Source organism: Phyllobates terribilis, unplaced genomic scaffold, assembly GCF_046119375.1.
Source record: "Phyllobates terribilis strain yellow unplaced genomic scaffold, ASM4611937v1 Scaffold_4__5_contigs__length_816908805, whole genome shotgun sequence".
Taxonomy (NCBI): Eukaryota; Metazoa; Chordata; class Amphibia; order Anura; family Dendrobatidae; genus Phyllobates; species Phyllobates terribilis.
In genome coordinates, this window is record NW_027362764.1 from 224,717,741 (window position 1) to 224,739,239 (window position 21,499).

General features: G+C 44.0%; 1 protein-coding gene across 1 annotated transcript in view; it reads right to left on the bottom strand.

Annotated features, from left to right (window-relative positions):
- Window positions 1–21,499, bottom strand: part of LOC141264640 (transmembrane channel-like protein 2) — a gene marked incomplete at its 5' end in the record, with an annotated part of 316,798 nt that overhangs the window by 256,392 nt on the left and 38,907 nt on the right. Inside the window, one exon of the mRNA XM_073676913.1 lies at window positions 6,955–7,036. Within this exon, the coding sequence (XP_073533014.1) occupies window positions 6,955–7,036 (82 nt within the window). The remainder of the gene's footprint in view (window positions 1–6,954; window positions 7,037–21,499) is intronic.

Sequence of the window (21,499 nt, forward strand, 5' to 3'; positions counted from 1 at the left end):
GTCTCCCATAGGATTTGCTTATGCCTTCCAAGCAAAAGCTTCCAAAAATTAGGACGGAGCAACTTGCAATGCCCCTTACAAGAACCATGCAGTACAGCATATTACAAACATAAGTCCCATTATTGGGGAGTGGGTCTCCCATAGGATTTGCTTAGGCCTTCCAAGCAAAAGCTTCCAAAAATTAGGACGGAGCAACTTGCAATGCCCCTTACAAGAGCCATGCAGTACAGCATATTACAAACATAAGTCCCATTATTGGGGAGTGGGTCTCCCATAGGATTTGCTTATGCCTTCCAAGCAAAAGCTTCCAAAAATTAGGACGGAGCAACTTGCAATGCCCCTTACAAGAGCCATGCAGTACAGCATATTACAAACATAAGTCCCATTATTGGGGAGTGGATCTCCCATAGTATTTGCTTATGCCTTCCAAGCAAAAGCTTCCAAAAATTAGGACGGAGCAAGTTGCAATGCCCCGTACAAGAGCCATGCAGTACAGCATATTACAAACATAAGTCCCATTATTGGGGAGTGGGTCTCCCATAGTATTTGCTTATGCCTTCCAAGCAAAAGCTTCCAAAAATTAGGACAGAGCAACTTGCAATGCCCCTTACAAGAACCATGCAGTACAGTATATTACAAATATAAGTCCCATTATTGTGGAGTGGGTCTCCCATAGGATTTGTTTATGCCTTCCAAGCAAAATCTTCCAAAAATTAGCACGGAGCAACTTGCAATGCCCCTTACAAGAGCCATGCAGTACAGCATATTACAAACATAAGTCCCATTATTGGGGAGTGGGTCTCCCACAGTCTTTGCTTATGCCTTCCAAGCAAAAGCTGACAAAAATAAGGATGGAGGAACTTGCAATGCTGGCACCCTGGTGGTATAGTGGTGGTGGAGGCTGAGGATAAGGAGAAGAACATAAAACAGCCGAAATGAGGAAGTGTATACCCATGTGTGGGTGTGAAGCGGTGCATGTGAATACACCTCCCGAAATAACACAGTGGATTTGACTTTATGTTACTCTGCTGTCATTTGGTGGTGATGAGAAGTCTGTCCCAATCCAGCCCTTGTTCATTTTGATAAGGGTCAGCTTGTCAGCATTGTCAGTTGACAGGCGAGTGCACTTATCAGTTATAATTCCCCCAGCGGCACTAAAAACACGCTCCGATAACACGCTAGCGGCAGGGCAGGCCAGGACCTCCAAGGCGTACAGAGTGAGTTCATTCCAAGTGTCCAGCTTGGATACCCATTAATTAAAAGGCACAGAGGAATCACGGAGGACGCTGGTACGGTCGGCAAGGTACTCCCTCACCATCGTTTGAAACTTTCCACTCCTTGTGAGAGTACCCCGCGCCTCAGGGCTTGTAAGCTGGGCGGGTGTCAGAAATCTGTCCAGGAACGTTGACAGTGTTCCCCTGCCTCTGCTGGATTGGAGTTGCATCTCTCTCGCCTGTACGCCTTTGTTGGGCAACGAACTGTGACCTCTGCCGCTAGCGTGTTCAGATGGGAATTTTTTTAAGAGTTCTGCAGCAAGGGCCTTCTGGTACTGCCCCATTTTTGTAGACCTCTCCACCTCAGGAATAAGAGACTGAAAGTTCTCCTTGTAGCGGGGGTCTAAAAGTGTCACCAACCAGTAATGACTGTCACCCAACATTTTGACAACGCGAGGGTCACGGTTAAGGCAGTGTAACATAAAGTCTGCCCTGCGTGCCAGGCTGGTAACGGGCAAGATTTCCGTGTCCTCACCATGATCATGACTAACCATGCTCTCCTCTTCCTCCTCCTCCTCCTCCCCCCTGTCCTCAGGCCACCCACGCTGAACCGACGGTATGACACTTGTACAGGTACTACCGTCTACAGCGCATGATAGCAGCTCCTGTTCTTCCTCCTCCTCCTCCTCCTCCTCTCACTCATTGTCCCCCAATGCACGTTGGGATGAGATGAGGCTGGGCTGTGTGTATTCGCGCACTACGGCTTCTTGATCCATCTCATCATACTCTGGCTGCAATGCCTCCTCTTTAATTCTCTGCAGAGAGAGTTGCAAAAGACAGACAAGTGGGATGCTGACACTAATGATGGTGTCATCACCACTCACCATTTTGGTGGCTTCCTCAAAGTTTGTCAGGGTGGTACATATGTCAGACATCCAGGTCCACTCCTGAGGTCTTATGTGTGGAGTCTGACCTGAATATCGACGGTCTTGTTGCATCTGGTACTCCACAACTGCTCTCTTCTGCTCACAAATCCTTTGCAACATGTGGAGGGTAGAGTTCCAATGTGTGGGGACATCACACACCAGTCGGTGTGCCGGAAGCTGCAAACGCTGCTGCAACACAGCAAGGGCGGCGGAAGCTGTAGCCGACTTGCGAAAATGAGCTGACAGGCGGCGTACTTTGACGAGCAGATCTGGCAACTCGGGGTACGATTTAAGAAACCGCTGAACCACGAGGTTAAGCACATGAGCCAGGCATGGTACGTGTGTGATCTCACCTCGCCTCAGAGCCGCCACCAGGTTACGGCCATTGTCACACACGACCATGCCGGGATGTAGGTTCAGCGGTCTCAGCCACAGATCTGCCTGCTCTTTCACAGCTGTCCACAACTCACAAGCAGTGTGAGGTTTCTCACCTAAGCTTATGAGTTTCAGCACAGCCTGTTGCCGCTTGGCGGAGGCATTACTGCAGTGCTTCCAGCTTGTAACTGATGTGGCGATATCTGAGATGGAGGCTGAACATGAGGAGGAGGAGGAGGATGATGCACAGGAGCTATACACTGTGGGGGCAACTATGACTGACATAGGGCCCGCAATCCTCAGTGTGGGGAGGATGTGTTCTGTCGCAAGGTCCGACTGGGTCCCGGCTTCCACTATGTTTACCCAGTGTGCCGTCAGAGAGATGTACTGTCCCTGGCCACAAGCACTTGTCCACGTGTCCGTTGTCAGGTGGACTCTCCCAGTAACTGCGTTGTTGAGGGCACGGCAGATGCTTTGGGACTCGTGCTTGTGTAGTGCGGGGATGGCACACCGGGCAAAATAATGTCGGCTGGGGACCGAGTACCAAGGGACGGCAACCGCCATAAGATTGCGGAAGTATTCCGTCTCCACCAGCCTAAAAGGCAGCATTTCCAACGCAAGCAGTCATGAAATGTGCAAATTTAGGACTGTGGCCTGTGGGGCGTTAGCTGCAAATTTCCGCTTTCGTTCAAAGGTCTGGGAAATGGACAATTGAACGCTGCGGTGGGACGTGGACGTGGACGTTGATGCTGTTTCTTGAGAAACTGCCATAACAAGTGAAGACTGAGAGGAGGGGGCATCTTTACATGCAGTATGGTCAGAGGATTGCCTTGCACACACAACAGGGGGTTCTATTGCACGCACAACAGTGGAAGAAGCAGTGGTGACACCCGCTGACACTGGTCGTGGACCCTGGGTTTCGCTCCACAAAGTCGGGTGCTTTGCTGCCATGTGCCTGATCATTCTGGTGGTGGTCAGGCTGGTAGTTTTGTCACCCCTGCTGATGCTGGCATGGCAGGTGGAACATATGGCCTTTTTGGGGATATCAGCAGGGTCTTTAAAAAAATTCCAGACTCTGGAAGACCTACCGCTTGTACTGGCAGCGTCCCTCGTGTTGGTGTTACGGGGAACGGTTGCCCGCCTTCTGTCTATGGCCACCACACTGCTTCTTCCTGCCTGTTGGGGTACTCTGCCTCCCTCCCCCTGTGCGCTGCTGGCCTCACTCTGCATGTCCTCCTGCCACATTGGGTCAGTTACTAGATCATCCACCACCTCCTCCTCTTCCACTTGCGCACCACGATGCTCTCCTCCTCACTTCCTGGCAATTGTGTCTCGTCATCGTCCACCTCTTGTGACAAATTGCCAGCGTCGACTTCCTGTGGCCGTGGCTGTTCAAATATTTGGGCATCTCTACATGGGATCTCCTCTTCCACCACTTCAAGCGTATCAGGCGAGGGGCACAAATATGGAAATGGACCAGTGAACAGCTCTTCAGAGTGTCCAAGTGTGGGATTAATTGCTGTCTGACGACACTCGGCATGGTGGGAGGAAGGAGCATCAGGGTGAGGAGGAGTATGCGGTCGAGACTCACGGCTACTAAGAGTTGACCGTGTGGAAGACAGACCGGAGGTGGTGGTGTCCAGGTAGCTGGAAGTATTATCTGCTATCCAATTAATAACCTGTTCACACTGATCAGTTCTCAATACTGGTGTTGTTCTGTGCTTCCCTAGTAATTCGGTCAAGAAGTGGGAGCGAGAAGATGTGGCTGTTGGTTGTGGCACATTTTCACCTTGGCCACAGCCCGGTCCTCTGCACAAACCATCACCAGAACGTCCACTTCCACGTCCCTTGCCACGTGCCTTGCCCATTGTAAAGGAAGTAAAATAGCTTACACTTGCACTATCAATGGAAAAAGGGTAATAGAAAGTTCATTAGAACCGTGGAAGAGTAAAACCACAGTTCTGTTTCTCTGGCCTACACCCGACTCTTTAAAACAATCTGAACAATCAGGGAGAAACTATTACTGTTTTTCTTTACTTAAAAAATACCAAAACCTGAATAATAGAGATTTTTTACCGTGGGATGGCAAAACCACAGTTATTGTTTACTGGGGTATACCAGACTTTTTTAAATCTATAGATTTGCGGCTGAACAGTGAGCGACACACTCAAACTGTTTATTTTTAGATACCAAAGGCCCAAAACTGGATAGTACAGAGATTTGACCCGTGGAACTGCAAAACCACACTGGGATTTGTCGGGCCTACGCCAGACTATTTTCAACAGATACATTTTTGTGTCACAACAGTCAGGAGACACTACTGTTTTTCTTTACGGAAAATATACCAAAACCTGAATAATAGAGATATTTTACCGTGGGATGGCAAAACCACAGTTATTGTTTACTGGGGTATACCATACTTTTTTAAATATATAGATTTGCGGCTGAACAGTGAGCGACACACTCAAACTGGGTTTTTTTTAGATACCAAAGGCCCAAAACTGGATAGTACAGAGATTTGACCCGTGGAACTGCAAAACCACACTGGGAATTTTAGCAACAGGAGCAGCACACAGGACTGTAATGCAGCGTTTGCTGGTATAACCACTTTGTCTCCTATACAGCATGCCTGCCTAATATCTGGGATGGATATTAGCCCTGAGAAGGACTGTTTGTTTGATCTGGCAGCCTTTACAGACCCTACACTAACTATTTCGCAGTTTATAGCTCTCCCTAAATCAGCAGCGCTGTCCCTACACTGTCTGATCCGGAGCAACTGTGTCCAAGATGGCGGCGCCCGGTTTTAAATACTCGAGGTGATGCTGTGCGGCCAGCCAATCACTGTAATGCCCACAACCAACATGGCTGCGGCATTACAGTGACTGGCTGGCAATCCCTGCATGTTCATTGGCTCTGTAAAGAGCGCCAAACATGCAGGGCGGAGACCCGAGCTCCCGCCCGAGTAACCCGGAAATGCTCGGTGCTCGCCGAACATCCCGAGTAGCGTGATGCTCGGGCGAGTACCGAGCAGTGTCGAGCATGTTCGCTCAACACTAATAAACACCAGTGTTATCCGGCAACTTGAAATTTCAGTCATGTGAGTCATAAGAGGACCAGAGCAGTGCTAGAAAATGTGAAAAAGGCAATTGGTAAGTAACGTAAATTAACACAATTACAAAATTTGTTATGATACATAATTAAACACAATGTTTCACCATCCTGTAAAAAAACACATTAACCCCTTCATGCCATGGCCATTTTCCATTTTTTCATTTTAGTGCAATTCCACAATTGTATTTTTGGGGTTTTTATTTACCATGTTCACTATATGGTAAAACTGACATGACAATATGATTCCCAGGTCAGTACGAGTATGCAGATACCAAACATGTATAGTTTCTTTTATATTTAAGTGGTGAAAACAAACTTCCAAAATTTGTATGAAAAAAAAATGTTTCATTTGTCTCCAATTTCCGAGACCTGTAGCATTAGCATTTTTCAGGACCTGGGGCTGGGTAATGGCTTATTTTTTGTGCCATGATCTGATGTTTTTACTGACATAATCTTGGTGTAAATATAATGTTTTGATCGCCTCTTATAGCATTTTATTGCAATGTTGCGGCGGCCAAAAATCGTAATTCTGGCATTTCAATTCTTTGTTTCGTTACGTCTTTTACCGATTGGACTAATTTACTTTATTTTTTGATAGATAGGACATTTCTGAATGCAGAGATACCAAATATGTGTTTTATTTTATTGTTTTATTTACAATGGGGCAATTTGAACGTTTGTCTTTTGTGATTTTTTAATTTATAAAAACTTTTTACTTTATTGAATAGTCTCCTTAGGAGCCTTGAAGCTGCGATCATCCGATCGCTTGTGCTATACATAGCAGTGCTATGATATAGAGGCTTTGCCACCAGCAGCTTTTTTTTAAACTAATGAGTGGTTTCCAAGCAGACTGGTCACTTCCTTTAGAAACCTGACATTGCAGCTCAAAGGTTTATTCTTTTTTATATTTATTGAGTACTCTTTCAACTGGGTCAGGCACCTGAATAAGATGCCGTAATGGTAATTGTAAACTGAGTTTTTTAAGGAGTTTTTGGAGCAGAAACTGAGTAGAGACTCTCCAAAACTTTCACAAAAACTCAAAAGTCCTCAAATACTTAGAGTTTCTGTTTTTACGTGAACATGGAGATTTTAGAGAAGTTGTTGGAGCAAAACTGAGCAGAACTTCTCCGAATCTCAAAATTCCTCAAAAACTTTTATGTTCTGCCCAGTTTCTGCTCCAAACACGCCACAAAAAGACTCCACAGTGCACATAGCCAGTTTATGCTCTGCAACAAGACTGTCTGATTGTAAGAAATTTAAAAACCTAGTATATAGTTATAAAGAGAACATAAAGACTAAAATGTGTTTTTATGCAGAATGTCACATACTTTCCACCTCTTTGATCTTCATTTCCCATGGTATGCATGCTGTCTTAAAATTTTCAAAGTCCCTTTTAAATTTGATCCATTTCTGTAAATAAGATATATCACTTGTAATAACCATTGTGTTAAAATAAAATGCATATAATAGCTGTATCTGGTTAGCATATACTCATTGCCACTCGTTGGCATTAACAAACAGTATCATCAATAAACACATTTTACTTGACTCCACTCTTGGCCCTTTTAGAATTTTAGCTTTTGTGACACATTATCACTGTGTTTTATCTGCATGACAGCAATAAAAAAAGAGTTGCAAGTTATAGTGCAGCTAAGGAAAATTATCATTAAAAGTGTCTGAAAAATCGAGTGATTGAGCATGTGAGTAGCTTGTTCTATGTGTAGCTTGTGTTAGGGCAGCACGGTGGCTCAGTGGTTAGCACTACAGCCTTGCAGAGCTGGGATCCTGGGTTCAAATCTAAACAAGGACAACATCTGCAAGGAGTTTGTATGTTCTCCCTGTGTTTGCATGGGATTATTATTCTGGACTCCTCCCACACTCCAAAGCCATACTGGTACAGAATCTAGATTGTGAGCCCCAATGGGGACAGCGATAATGATTAGTGTTGAGCAAGTATGTTCTGCTCCAAGTATGCTCGGGCTGAGCTCTGAGTATATACAGCTGCTTGGTGATATGTTTGAATCACTCCTGTGTGCATGATTTGCAACTGTTTGACAGCTTTATTACATGTGAGGAATGTGTAAGAAATAGACATTCCTCACATGTATTAAAACTGTCAAACAGTCGCAAATCATGCACATGGGAGCAATTCAAACATATCACCGAGCAGCTGTAACTACTCGGTGCTCGTCCGAGCATACTCGGACAGAACATACTCGCTCAACACTAATAATGATGTCTGTAAAGCGCTGTGGTATTAATGACACTATATAAAAGAGCAAAAAAATGTGTGACTTGTGATTCTAGATTCAGTGACTAAGGAATTTACCAGGGAAGGGAGGTATTAGTTCACTGTTTTTATTTACTTGTCTATATTCCTGTTTTATGTCATCACACTAGTAAAATGTGCTCCATTATCAACAATGGCATCCAGTATACTTTATGTTTCATGTATGCAATCTTTGAACAGCTTTTTTGGGGGTGCATACTGCTGTGCAAGATGTGTGTATGTTGAGAATTTGGAAGTTCAGTTAATGGATCTAAGGCCACGGACCCACTATCAGTATTTAGTCAGCATTCCATCAGTATTTTTTCTCAGGAGTGGGAGCAAAAACCAGGTGAGGAACAATCAGAGAAAAGGTATAATAGAAACAAGTGCACCAATTCTGCATTTATCACCCAACTCCTTGTTTTGGCTCCCTCTCCTGAGAAAAAATACTGACTGAATACTGACCAAATACTGATAGTGGAGCCATGGCCTAAATGAAGAACTTGGAACACTGAGATCTATTGACAACATGGAAAGTAGTTTACTGCTCACTTTCACTGGGTAGATGTGGGGGAGTATCTATTGTAGAGCTGCAGGACAGTGCGACAGCTAGCTGGGTGACTGTTAGAAGGCAGGGTAGAGGGAAGAGTGCCAAGGAGGCTAGTCCAGATTTGGCACACCCCAACAAGTTGCTAAGTTGACAGATGAAAGAGGTGTCAGTATAGGGTAGCACTGCTGTATAAAGACAAGTCCTCTGAAAGCCAGGGGAGTGTCTGCTCCAGTAAGGAGGGGAATAGGAGTGCAGGGCAGGCCAGACAGATGCTGTTAGTGAGGGATTCAATAATTAGGACAATCTGTCACAAAGTCTGGGATCATCGAACGTTGTATTGTTTTCTTGGTGCTCGAGTTTGACACATTGCAAATTGGGTTGATAGATTGCAGGGAGGGGATGGAGAGGACTCCAGCGGTCATGGTACACATCGGCACCAATGGCAAAGTTAGAGGTAGGTGGAAGGTACTTAATGATTTCATGGATTTAGGCCATAAACTTAAAGCAAGGACCTCAAAGATAGTATTCTCTGAAATACTACCTGTACTACGAGCCATGCCAGAGAGGCAGTGGGAGATTATGGATGTCAATAAGTGGCTCTGGAATTGGTATAAGAAGGATGATTTCAGGTTCCTTAAGAACTGGTATAACTTCTCTGTTGGCTATAGTTTCAATGGTAGATACACAGGTACAGTTAACACAGACTGCAATAGTCGTCAAAGTGTGGTGTTCGTTAAACCATCATAAGCAAGGTGAGTATATAGAACTTTGTGCTTTATTAGGATAAAACTGCAGTGGGGGCAAACCCCCCAAAACATGTGTCGGAGGTCAGATAGTTTATATTTTGAATCGAACAGATGTGTTTTTAAGCCTGAGGAAGATTCCTGAGTTTGGAATCGAAATGCATTGCAGTTTATCCTAATAAAGCACCAAGTTCAATATACTCACCTTGCTTATGATGGTTTAATCCTCCAGACGAACACCACACTCAGAAAACCATTGCAGTCGATGTTGGCTGTACCGGTGTATCTACCGTAGAAACTATAGCCAGTGACACTTCTACAATAGTGACATACTCATAGTGCAACTCCACTAGGTGAGAGGACAGCTTCTGTATTTATTTTGTTCTTATTGCTCACAATAATGCACTAAGGAGCACCATTCCCCCTCTCTTTGCTTTTCATAGGTTCTACTGAAGGATGGGCTGCACCACAATGGGTGGGTGCAGCTGAGCTGGAGAAAAGAATGGCTAAAAGGTTGGAGAAGTGTTTAAACTAGGGACAGGTGGGAGGGCAGTTACTATAAAGGAGAGGAAGGTAGTGTAGACTGTGACCTGGGATGAATGAATGAAAATGGTGTTTGAATGGGGAAGGGACTACTCCATTGAACCCCTTTACAACCTTGGGTTTTTCCGTTTTTGCGTTTTTGATTTTTGCTCCCGTCCTCCCAAAGACATAACTTTTTTATTTTTCCATCAATATGGCCATGTGAGGGCTTGTTTTTTGCAGGACGAGTTGTACTTTGAATGACACCATTGATTTTACCATATCATGTACTGGAAAATGTGAAAAAATTCAAAGTGCAGTGAAATTGCAAAAAAAGTGTAATTTCAAACATTTTTTTTTACCATGTCCACTAAATGCTAAAACTGACCTACCATTATGATTCTCCAGGTCATTATGTGTTTGTAGATACCAAACATGTATAGGTTTTTGTTTTTTTAAGTGTTGAATGAAAATTAAAAGTTTGCAAAAAAAATCGCCATATTCGGAGACCCATAGCGTCTCCATTTTTTGAGATCTGGGGCTAGGTGAGGGCTTATTTTTTGCGCGCCGAGCTGGTGCTTCTATTAATATCATTCTCGGGTAGGTACGATCTTTTGATCGACTGTTATTGCATTTTATAGAAATGTTGCAGCAACCAAAAAAAACTAATTCTGGCATTTTGATTTCATTTCTCGTTACGCCGTTTACCGATTGGATTAATTATTTTTTTATATTGACAGATCGGGAGTTTCTGAATGCGGCGATACCAAATATGTGTATATCTGATTTTTTTTTATTGTTTTGTTTTCAATGAGGCGAAAGGGAGGTGATTTGAACTTTTATATTTTTTTTATTTTTTTAAATATTTTTAAAAACATTTTTTTTTACTTTTCACTAACTTCAATAGTCTCCATGGGAGACAAGAAGCTGCGATCATCCGATTACACACGGCAGGGCTGAAGCCGGGAGTACCATGATTAAGGCGTTAAGCTGAAACTAGTTGGTCTATTTCTCCTATGTCTATTGGATCTCATTTGGTAACCTGTTACTACAGTTTTTAATGTGAACAATAAACTTCACTCCTCTATATTTTTGGCTACCACTGGAGGATTTTCTTGTTCTTCTGCTATTTGTCTCTACATCCGAGACTGGGATGGCTCCGTGCACTGCCTAACAGATGAAGACTGTTAATCAACGTTTGGGGAGCTGACTATACCTTTACCCCATATTCCCCTTTGTTTTCCTTTTTTGGTAGTTATTAATGGAGAACAGTTATTGAGTCACATTTAACACTAAGAAACCCCAGGGATCAGTAATGGGCCCTCTTCTTTTTAACATATTTATTAATGACTTTCTAGGGGGCATATAGAGTAAAATGACAATATTTGCACATGATAATAAACTCGATACTAGATAATCAATACAGAGGAAGATAAATTAACATTACAGAGGAGTTTATGTAAGCTGGAGGCCTGAGCTGAGAAATGGCAATTGAAGTTTAATGTAGATAAATGTAAATTCATGCACTTGGGCAGAGGAAATAAAATGAACAAGCATGTAATAAATAACAGAACACTGGATAAAACTATCACTGCAAAAGGCTTGGGTGTATTGGTGGACCGCAAATTTTAGTGACCAATACTAGACTACTGCTGCCAAGACAAATAAAATTATTGGATGCATTAAAAAAAGCATAGAAGCTCATGACAAGACATAGTTTTGCCTTCAAGCAAGTCACACTTAAAATAATGTGTACAATTTTGGGCCCCAGTGAATAAGACAGGCATAGTTGAAGTAGAGCAGGTGCAGAGAAGAGCGACTGAGGTAATTAAGGAAATAGGTGAACTGTAATACCAATACAAGTTATCAAACTTGGGGTTATTCAGTTTGGAAAAATAAATGCTTAGGGGCGTCCTTATTAGAATGTACAAATATATGAGGAGACTATACAGAGATCTTTCTAATGATCTTTTTACACTTAGGCCTGCAACTGGGACAAGGGGGCATCCTCTACTTCTATAGGAAAGAAGGTTTAATCATAATCGCAAATTATTTACAGTGAGAGCAGTTAGATTATAAAACTCTCTGCCACGTGATGTTGTAATGGTTGATTTACTAAAAATGTTCAGGAAAGGCCTGGATGCCTATCTTGAGAAAATATAATATTGCAGGTTATGGGAACTAGATTCTGTGATGGGACATTGTTTCAGGGAATTAGTCTGATTTCCATAAGTGGAGTGAGGAAGGAATTTCAGCATCTGCTTCATGGAGTTCTCGACTTCCTCTGGATCAGCATTTTAGAATATAAAGGTTTGCAAAGTTTCTTTACCATAGAGATACAGTAAGGTGACAGTTTTTCCATAATTTTACTGTGGTTCATGGGCAATACTAGGTTGCTGTGGAAATCTAGCCTTAGGCCACGGCCCCACTATCAGTATTTGGTCAGTATTCGGTCAGTATTTTTTCTCAGGAGTGGAAGCCAAAACCAGGAGTTTCTATTATACCTTTTCTCTGATTGTTCCTCACCTGACTTTAACCCACACTCCTGAGAAAAAATACTGACCGAATACTGACCAAATACCGATAGTGGGGCCATGGCCTTAGTGAAAATCTGACCAGCTTTAGACCTTATTCACACAGTGTTCCTAACATAAAATTAATATTCTGAAATGGTATTTCTAGTAGAGAAACTTTTTAATCTTTCTACTCTTTAAATAGTCACACTGTGTTGTTAACATGGTGTAAGTTTAAGCTCTGTTCAAATGTCCATGCAGACATTCCATTTGCCGCTCCCATTTTTGGAACAGACAAATGGAATAAGTGATCTGTTGCATCAGTTAGGCAAATGAAAGCAGAGGTGCAGGACTTCTTTTTTTAACAAAAAACAGACACCAAATGGACTCCATAAAAATTAATGAGGCTCCTCAATTTGCACAACTGAAGCAACTGATCACTTATTCTATTTATCTGTCCCAAAAACAGAATGTCTGAACAGCCATGTGAACAGAGCCTTACACACTTTGAATGCCAATGAAATACATAGACTAGTTAGAACTAGTTACATAATTCATATATTGTCAGGATCTGGCTTACTGCGAGCAGTGATCCATGCCTTACTTCGGTTGCATTTTCCATTACTCAAGGAATAACAATGAGCTATGAATACACTTAACGGAGCTCCAAAGTATAGTCTCCTGCATGAATCCATTATAATTCAATGCTCTTAGCAAGAAGTAATTCCCAACTTTCACAAAACCAATCACAATCAAACAATTTACTGTATGTATAATAGGATGCATTTAAATTATACAGTACATAAACCTCTCTTTCTATGACAGCTCAAATAACAAGAATTTTTTAGCAGTTTAATTTTTTTCACTACCTAACAAAAATCCTTGACATTGTCAAAGCTTGGGTAGCATTAGAAATGCTTAGGGTGGTTTGTCATGTCAGATATGTATAGTTTGTTTAGCCTGGCATTTCTGGGGCCAGAGTAATGTTAGACTGACAGATTTTATCCATACCACTGGGGAGCTTTACATCCATCAGTCAACTGACTTCTGTTCTCAGACTGCACACAACGTTGTTTAGACACTGGCATATTCGTTGAGTTTTGCCAGAGGAAGATGTTTCAGGACATTCTGATAGTTTTTCTTTGGCATTTTCGAAGGTGGCGTCTTAATGACATTTTGAAAAAAATTATTGATCAGCAAGCAGCTTCAAGAATGGTGAGGTCATTTCTTTAAACCACTTCTTTGGAAACTTGAAGTGATTAAAAGAAGTTCAAAAGACTGAACATTTGAACAAGTCACCTTGACATTGTAATGCATATGTTCATTCTTTTGATAATTTCTTTAGCGTTTTTTCAGGCGGTCCCACCTAAAAAGATGTTGTGTGAACATACCATATGGGTATGTGCACACTGAATGTTTATGCTAAGTTTTTGAAGTAGAAACTCCAAGTTTTTAAGGAGTTTGGAGGGTTTTTTTAGAAAAATTTGGAGTGTTTCCATTCAGTTTCTGCTTCAAAAACTCAACAAAAAAAACTTGTTTTGGATTATATAAGTCCGAAACAACTTATAAAATCCAAAATGAGAAACCAATGTACACTGTTAAAATCCAAAAACAAGGCAATCAGACCTCGAAGTGACTGTAGATGCAGAGTGGCTGTCAGGACTGCGAATATTTTTAATTACATTTTGGCCATTTTTGCCCTCTTTCAAGATGGTGTCTTTTGTCTCATGTGCCCCTTGTCTTCCTGCTTTATAATTCCACCCCAGCCTCTAATCAGTGCTAGAGTATTCTGCCTGTGACTTGTTCCTGGTGGTTTCCTAGTTTCCTGCTCTGCCCTGCAGACTTGTGTGGCTCTTCTATTACCTGCTCTCAGAGATTCTGCTGCATTCAGTTGTTACCTGTATTCCTCCTTCTCCTGGCTGCTCCTGATGCTACCTCTGAGCCTCTGTCTTCACCTGCATTCTGCTAACAAGTAAGCTGGTTTCTGCTCTGACTCACCTGCATTAGATAGCTGCAGAGCACGGGACTGTGCTGCACTATCAGGGACTTCCTACCCAGGCCTCCCTGGATTATCTAACATATATATTATATGGACTTCCTTGCGTGGACTTGATAAAGACTTCCTTGTTTTCTAGCATCCACTAGTGTGAACTGTGCTTTACAGATTGCTTTGCTGATTGCATTTAGAGCACGGGACTGTGCTGCATTATCTGAGACTTTCTACCCAGGCCTCCCTTTATTATCTAATATATATTGCTTGGACTCCCTTGCATCTATATATATATATTTGTGTATGGACTTGATAAAGACTTCCTTGTTTTTTAACATCCTCTAGTGTGAACTGCGCTTTACAGACTGCTCTGCTGATTGCATTTTCCCCTGAGTGTTTATGGACTTTGAGTTTTTGTTTGCACTTGTTTGAAACACCATGTGTTTATAATATACACTTTGACACCTCTAAGCTGTGTTCTGTTGTATCTTTGTTCCACGCAAAAAGACTCCTGTGGTATCCATTATAATTATTACAGGATACTCTAGCCCAAAAATAAGGAGTCTGCTGGAACAATGTCTGCAGAAAGCAAATTGGAGCAGGTGTATTCCGTAATTAGATCTCTTCAGAAGGAGGTGGAAGGTCTGCAAAAGAAACTTGGAGGCATTGAACGTAATGAACAAGCATTTGGACAAACTTTACAGGACTTAAATACCCGAATGGCGGCCCAGGAAAACAAACTTGCGGGCTTGGACTCCCAGTACGGATAGGCTTTCCAGGACATTAGTACTCAAATGGCGGCACAAGTGACTTTACCTTCTGGGATACCGCCACCAGCTAGCCCACCTAAGTTGCCTCCGTTCAGATTTAATGGTGAACGTGACAAATTTTGTGGCTTTGTGAATCAGTGTATGCTATATTTTGATGTACATGCTGACCGCTTCCTTACTGATAGATCTAAGGTATTGTGTGTAATTATGCTGCTGACCTCACGAGTACTCGTCTGGGCGAATCCGATGATCGAGTCTCGTGATCCACGGTTAAATAATTTGGATGATTTCTTAGCCACTATGGCATTAATGTTTGATGACCCTAACCGCTGTGCAACCGCTGAGTCTGCTTTACTATCTTTACGCCAGGGTAAACGTTCTGTTATTGAATATGCTACTGAATTTAGGAGATTAGCGGTAGATACCAATTGAGACAGTTATGCACAATTTACCTATTTTTAAGAGAGGTCTGTCTAGCATTGTAAAAGATGAATTGGCCTGCTCTGAGTCACCACAAGAGCTAGAAATGTTTATACAGCATTGTGTAAGCATAGACATACGCCTTATTGAACGTAGGCAGGAGAAATTGGCTGTATTTAATCGTATGTCTAACTTTTCCCTTCCTCCCAAATAGCCTGCAGGTAAAACATCTCGGAAGGTAGAAGAAGCGCCCATGCAAATTGATTCTGTGCAGAGGCGTGAGAGTAATGAGCGCCGGGAGCACCGCCTGCGAGAGAGGCTATGTTTCTACTGCGGCCAATCTGACCACTTCCTAATCAACTGTCCTAAGCGGCCTAACAAAGTGTTAGCAGCGGTAGGAGAGTATGATAACACCGATGATGAATCTGACATCTCTGAATGTAGCCTGCCATTAAATGCTGTATTCCATTCTCTCTCTATAACTACACCTCCCAAGGAGTTGAAGGAAAGAACTCTCACTGTTCACTCCCTATTAAGATCCTGTTTTCAGGGCAGTGGATTTCCAGTGCAGCTATGATTGACTCTGGTGCAGGGGGCAACTTTATGGACATTACATTTGCCCAAAAACATGGTATTGAGATACAGTGAAGAGCCTCTCCAATTACCATGGAAACAGTGGATGGGTCACCTTTAATCTCTGGGCCTGTGGATCAGGAGACTGTACCTCTTAAGATTTTGTTGGAGCCTAATCATCAGGAGCAACTTTCTTTCTTGTTAATTTCTTCTCCTCATTTCCCTGTGATTTTAGGCATCGCTTGGTTGCGTTCTCAGAACCCGACTATCAACTAGGAGACCAAGGAGATTACTTTTCCGACTAGGAGCAGCCCAACGATAACTGAAGCTGTCCCTGAGTCCACCGATACAAAATCTACTGTACAGATATTCACTTTACCTTCAGCATATAAAGCATTCTCTGACATCTGTGACAAGAAGAAAGCAGATCAGCTTCCTCCACATAGGCATTATGACTGTCCCATTGAGCTGCTTCCTGGGGCGGCTATTCCTTTTAGCAATGTATATCCTTTGGCAGCACCTGAACTTCAAGCCTTGAAGGAGTATATTGATGAAAATCTGGCCAAACGCTTTATACGTCCTTCTTCCTCACCAGCAGGGGTGCCTATATTTTTTGTAAAAAAGAAGGATGGGACCCTGCATTAACTATCAGGAACTCAATAAGGTAACCATACGGAATCATTATCCTTTGCCTTTGATTCCTGAATTATTGGAAAGAGTCCGCCATGCCAAGGTGTTCTCTAAACTAGATCTTCGTGGGGCTTATAATTTGATGAGCATTCGTTCCGGTGATGAATGGAAGACAGCATTCAGATGCCGGTATGGACACTTTGAATATCTGGTGATGCCCTTCAGGCTTTGTAATGCTCCTGCGACTAGTGTTGAGCCACCCCCGTAGTGTTCGAGTTCGGTTCGGTTCGTCGAACACCCGTGTGTTCGCCGAACTGTTCGTCGAACTGTTCGTCGAACACCTTCGAACACCGTTAAAACCAATGGCAGGCAAACAAAAACACATAGAAACACATAGAAAACACCTTCAAAGGTGTCCAAAAGCTGACAAACTGCTCAGAAGACACAACTAACACATGGAAAAGTGACAAGTACATATAGTCATGCGAAAAGAAAAGAGGTGGAGGAGTAAAAGGAGGGGGAGACACAGATATAGGCATGTCATGCCCTTCTAAAATCCAAAAAGTGAGAAGCCGAGACGGCCAGTCCGCTCCTGCCCGTGCCACCTCCGTGTCGCCGGGTTTGTGCCAGAGCCGCGGTGAACCCTGACGGCCAGCCCCCCTCTCCCAATACTGGTGCCTGTCCGCTGGTGGGTCGAGAGAGCCCCCCTGTGGTGGAGGCAGCTCTAAGCTTTTTAATTTAAATTGTCCCTCTAATTTGAATGAATACACTTTAAATCCATTTACAAGGATCTATTGGAGGGCAAGTCTCATGCCAGCAGCCGCGTAATTCCAGCTCCAGTAGCGTCCACTAAAGCTGCTGCAGTTAAAAAGCTTTTATAAGGATCGAGCTCGGCTGTCCACCGCAAGGCATCCTAGTGCCAGTCCCAGCCCCTATGCCTTGGGGTGCCTCCTGATGCTCTTCACTAAGTATCCCGTGGTCCCGAAGCATTTCCTTTGAAAAAATTAAGTGTCCAAACTACAGGTGGTGTAGCTTGCTTAACAGCCGGGATAATCCGCTGACTAGCAGACACTGCTACTAGGCACAAAGTATTTCCTGGGCTAGATGCAGTTAAAAATTTGTAAGTAGATACTCTCGTTGGATGCTGAGAAAGCATTCCATAGAGTCTCCTGGCACGCCATATATGATTCTCTTAAAAAGCTTGGGGTAGGGGTCTAGGGGACCCTTTTATAGCCAAGATCACGGCCCTGTATCACAATACGTCACCTAGGCTGAAGATAAATGGAACTGTAGCACCGAGGGCTCGGTTGCTACAGACGTATTGCACCTCACCCAGAGGTGTGATATCTCACTCTCAGATAAGGATGGAGTGTGGATCAGGACCCGACACCTGCATGCATTACACCACATTGCCGTGGGGCAGGGCGACCAATATGCCCCTGAGATGGGCACGACAGTCCCTGTCCCTGGCTGGAGTGGGGGGAGGGAACACTGAGGAAGGGGAACCCTGTAGTGCAGGAGCAGGGAGGAAGCAGTTCCTGGGTGCATTGAGAAGGGAGTATAAAAGGTGGGCACCATCTTAGTTCAGTGCAGAGAAGTCTGAGCAGAAGTGGCAGGGAGCAGGGGCTCTGCATGAGCTCTGCTCCGGAGGCGGGCCTAGTAACAGAGGCCCAGGCCTGCAAGAGGGAGAAGGAAGGAAGAGGAGCGAGAAGGCTCCAGGAACGAGGAATGAAGGGATCCCAGGGGTGCGGACGGGCGAGTCGCCACCGCACGCCCGAATCCACCTGCGTGGAGGGGTCAGGCCAAAGGGGGAGACCGGTCCCCGAACTAGTGGAGGCAGGAAACGACCCTCAGCTAGAAACCGGAGGCTCTGACATTTTATGTGGCGCAGCCCCTTGCTCCACCCGCTAGGAAGGCACCACATAGGGTCAGGGAAACTGGCACCAAGTTTACCAAGAGGAGGCCCGAGGCAGCCGGACAGAAGTGTTGGTAAGAAAGGCCAGACAAAGGACACACAAAGGGGGTCCTGTGAAGCGCTCCAAAGTTATCTGGGAGTTGTCTGAGCCCCTCACCTGGTGAGCACAGTACGACGTGGGCAGCCGTTACCTGCAGACGTGGTCTGGATAATAAGAACTGTGAGTAAAGGCCCTGAACTGCATCACTGACTCCGTGTCGTTACTGCTGCTGCCCTGCACCATCACCCCCATCCTCCGTATACACTGCCCTGAGGCTATACTCCTCCCGTGGGGAGTTATGCTACGCTCTGCTGCACCCACAACACCAGCCTTAGCGGTCTGCCCTGTAGCGGCGGTTCACTCTGACCGCAATCCACGGGTGGCGTAGTCGGACATTTAAACATCAAAACCACATAAATAGTTCCGCCACTGGTTTGACCGCCCTGAGCCACGGAACCGGATCGCCGCCACGAAGACTACAACCACCAGCATCCACCAAAAAGGGTCCGGCTCCGGGTGTCCCAAGGCCCAGGGGGTGCGTCAGAACATTTTCATCACCTTTCACAATCACCAATGGGACAAGGCAGGGATGTCCTCTGTCCCCTCTCTTATACATCCTAGTGACGGAGCACCTGCTCTCATCAATTCGCCATAACCCCAATATTAGGTGGATTGAGGTGGGAGGCACCGAGTACAAGTGCTCTCTATTTGCTGATGATGTCCTAGTATATATCACTCAATCACATATATCCATCCCTGCTGTTATGGCTGAAATAGATCACTTTGTTACATGGTAAAATTTTAAAATCAATGCAGCGAAGTCTGAGGCCCTCGATGTCTCCCTCCCTAAATCCATATAGGATTCCATCCAGTCCAACTTTCCCTTTGCCTGGCCCTCACAGGGTATCAAATACTTAGGAATTCCTATTCATAGAGACCTCTCCCATCTATGTTATCTTAATTTTGGGCCCTTTATTGAACAATTCCATACAGACCACGGTTGGCAAGTTAGAACTGTAAGATTCACTACGTGAACCACTGGTGTTTTGTGGAAAAGCACATGTACACTGCGTTCCAAATTATTATGCAAAAAGTCTTTAGGAGTGATAAGGGAAGAATTTGTTTGTTTGTCAGTTAAACTCATTGATGGTGATGTGTGTCAGGGCTCTTTATATCACTGTAAGCAATTGCAGACACCTGTGCTAATTAGTTTGGCAGGTGTGTCCAATGAAAGGCAAGACTACTTAAGAAGGCTCTCTCACATTATTAAGCAGCCTACATTTTCTGCCAAAATGGGAAAGAAAAAGGATGTGTCGGCTGCTGAGAAGCAACAAATTGTGGAGTGTTTAGGTCAAGGTATGACTACAATCAACATTGTGCGATGATCAGGATGAAGTGTCTTGGCAATCAAGAAGTATGTAGCTGATTCACAGTACACACGTGTGCGTGCTGATAAGGGCAAATTGAGGACTCTTTCCTACAGGCAATTACGTCAGGTTGAAAGAGCAGCGGCAAAAAAGCCTTGTCATAGCAGCAGACAAGTTTTTGAAGCTGCTTGTTCCTCCAACGTCCCCCGAACAACAAGATGCAGGGTCCTTCAGAGGTTTGCAGCTGTGCATACGCCATCCTGTCGACCTCCTCTATCCACTTCACACAAGCAGAAACGGCTCCAGTGGGCCAAACATTACATGAAGACTGGTTTCAAAACTGTTTTGTTCACGGATGAGTGCCGTGCAGCGCTCGATGGTCCAGATGAATGGAGTGGAGGATGGCTGGTTGATGGACACCCCACGCAAACACGGCTACAGCGCCAACAAGGAGGAGGTGGAGTAATGTTTTGGGCTGGAATCATGGGGAGAGAGATTGTCGGCCCCTTTAGGATCCCTGAAGGCGCTAAAGATGAACTCCATAATGTATGTGGATTTTCTCAAACAGCACTTCCTGCCATGGTTCAAGAAGAAGAACCGTGTATTTCACAGCAAGATCATTTTTCTGCATGATAATGCACCATCTCATGCTGCACATAAAACATCTGCATCTCTGGCTGATATGGGCATAAAAGGGGACAAACTTATGGTGTGACCCCCATGCTCCCCTGACCTCTACCCCATTCAGAACCTTTGGAGCATCATTAAAAGGAGTGTCTATGATGGCGGGAGGCAGTTCACATCTAAGCAACAGCTCTGGGAGGGTATTCTGTCCTCATGCAAAACAATTGAAGCAGAAACCATCCAAAACCTGACAAATTCAATGGACGAGAGAGTTCAGAAGCTCCTTTCGAACAAGGGGTCCTATGTGAAAATGTAACATCACCTAGAATAAAGTTTTGAGTTGAAAACTGTTTGATTTCAGTTTCTAACAACCTGCTAATGCTTATAATTTCAAAAATGACCATTTTTTTGGTCTTTATTAAAATGAAAAGGTTGATCGAAAAGATTGGGGGATCTAAGAGTGTGGCAACCCAGTAGTCATGATTACTTCGAATTCTGACAATATGAGGGTCATGCTGCAGGTAGTGCAGCAAAAAGGCACTTATGTGTCTTGCGCATCTCGGAGCCCCAAAATTATTTTCCGGGCTAGATGCAGCTAAAAATTATTTTTAATTTTAAATCTGGTGAAGCTTATTATAGATGGCCTAATAGGATCAGTGCTGCACACTGCTACAAAGCCCAAATTATTTTCCAGTCAAGATACAGATAAACATGATTAGTAATTTGAAAGCTTAAAACGGTTGGTAGGGTGATTTTAACCAATCATCAAGCTTTTACTCTCCCCAGGATGACACAGGGGTAGAAAAGTCGTTTCGGATCCATGATTTGTTCATCTTTATGAACGTGAGTCTGTCTACATTATCAGTGGAGAGCCGCGTGCGCTTATCTGTCAGCACACCACCAGCAGCGCTGAACACACGTTCAGACAGAACGCTGGCTGCGGGGCA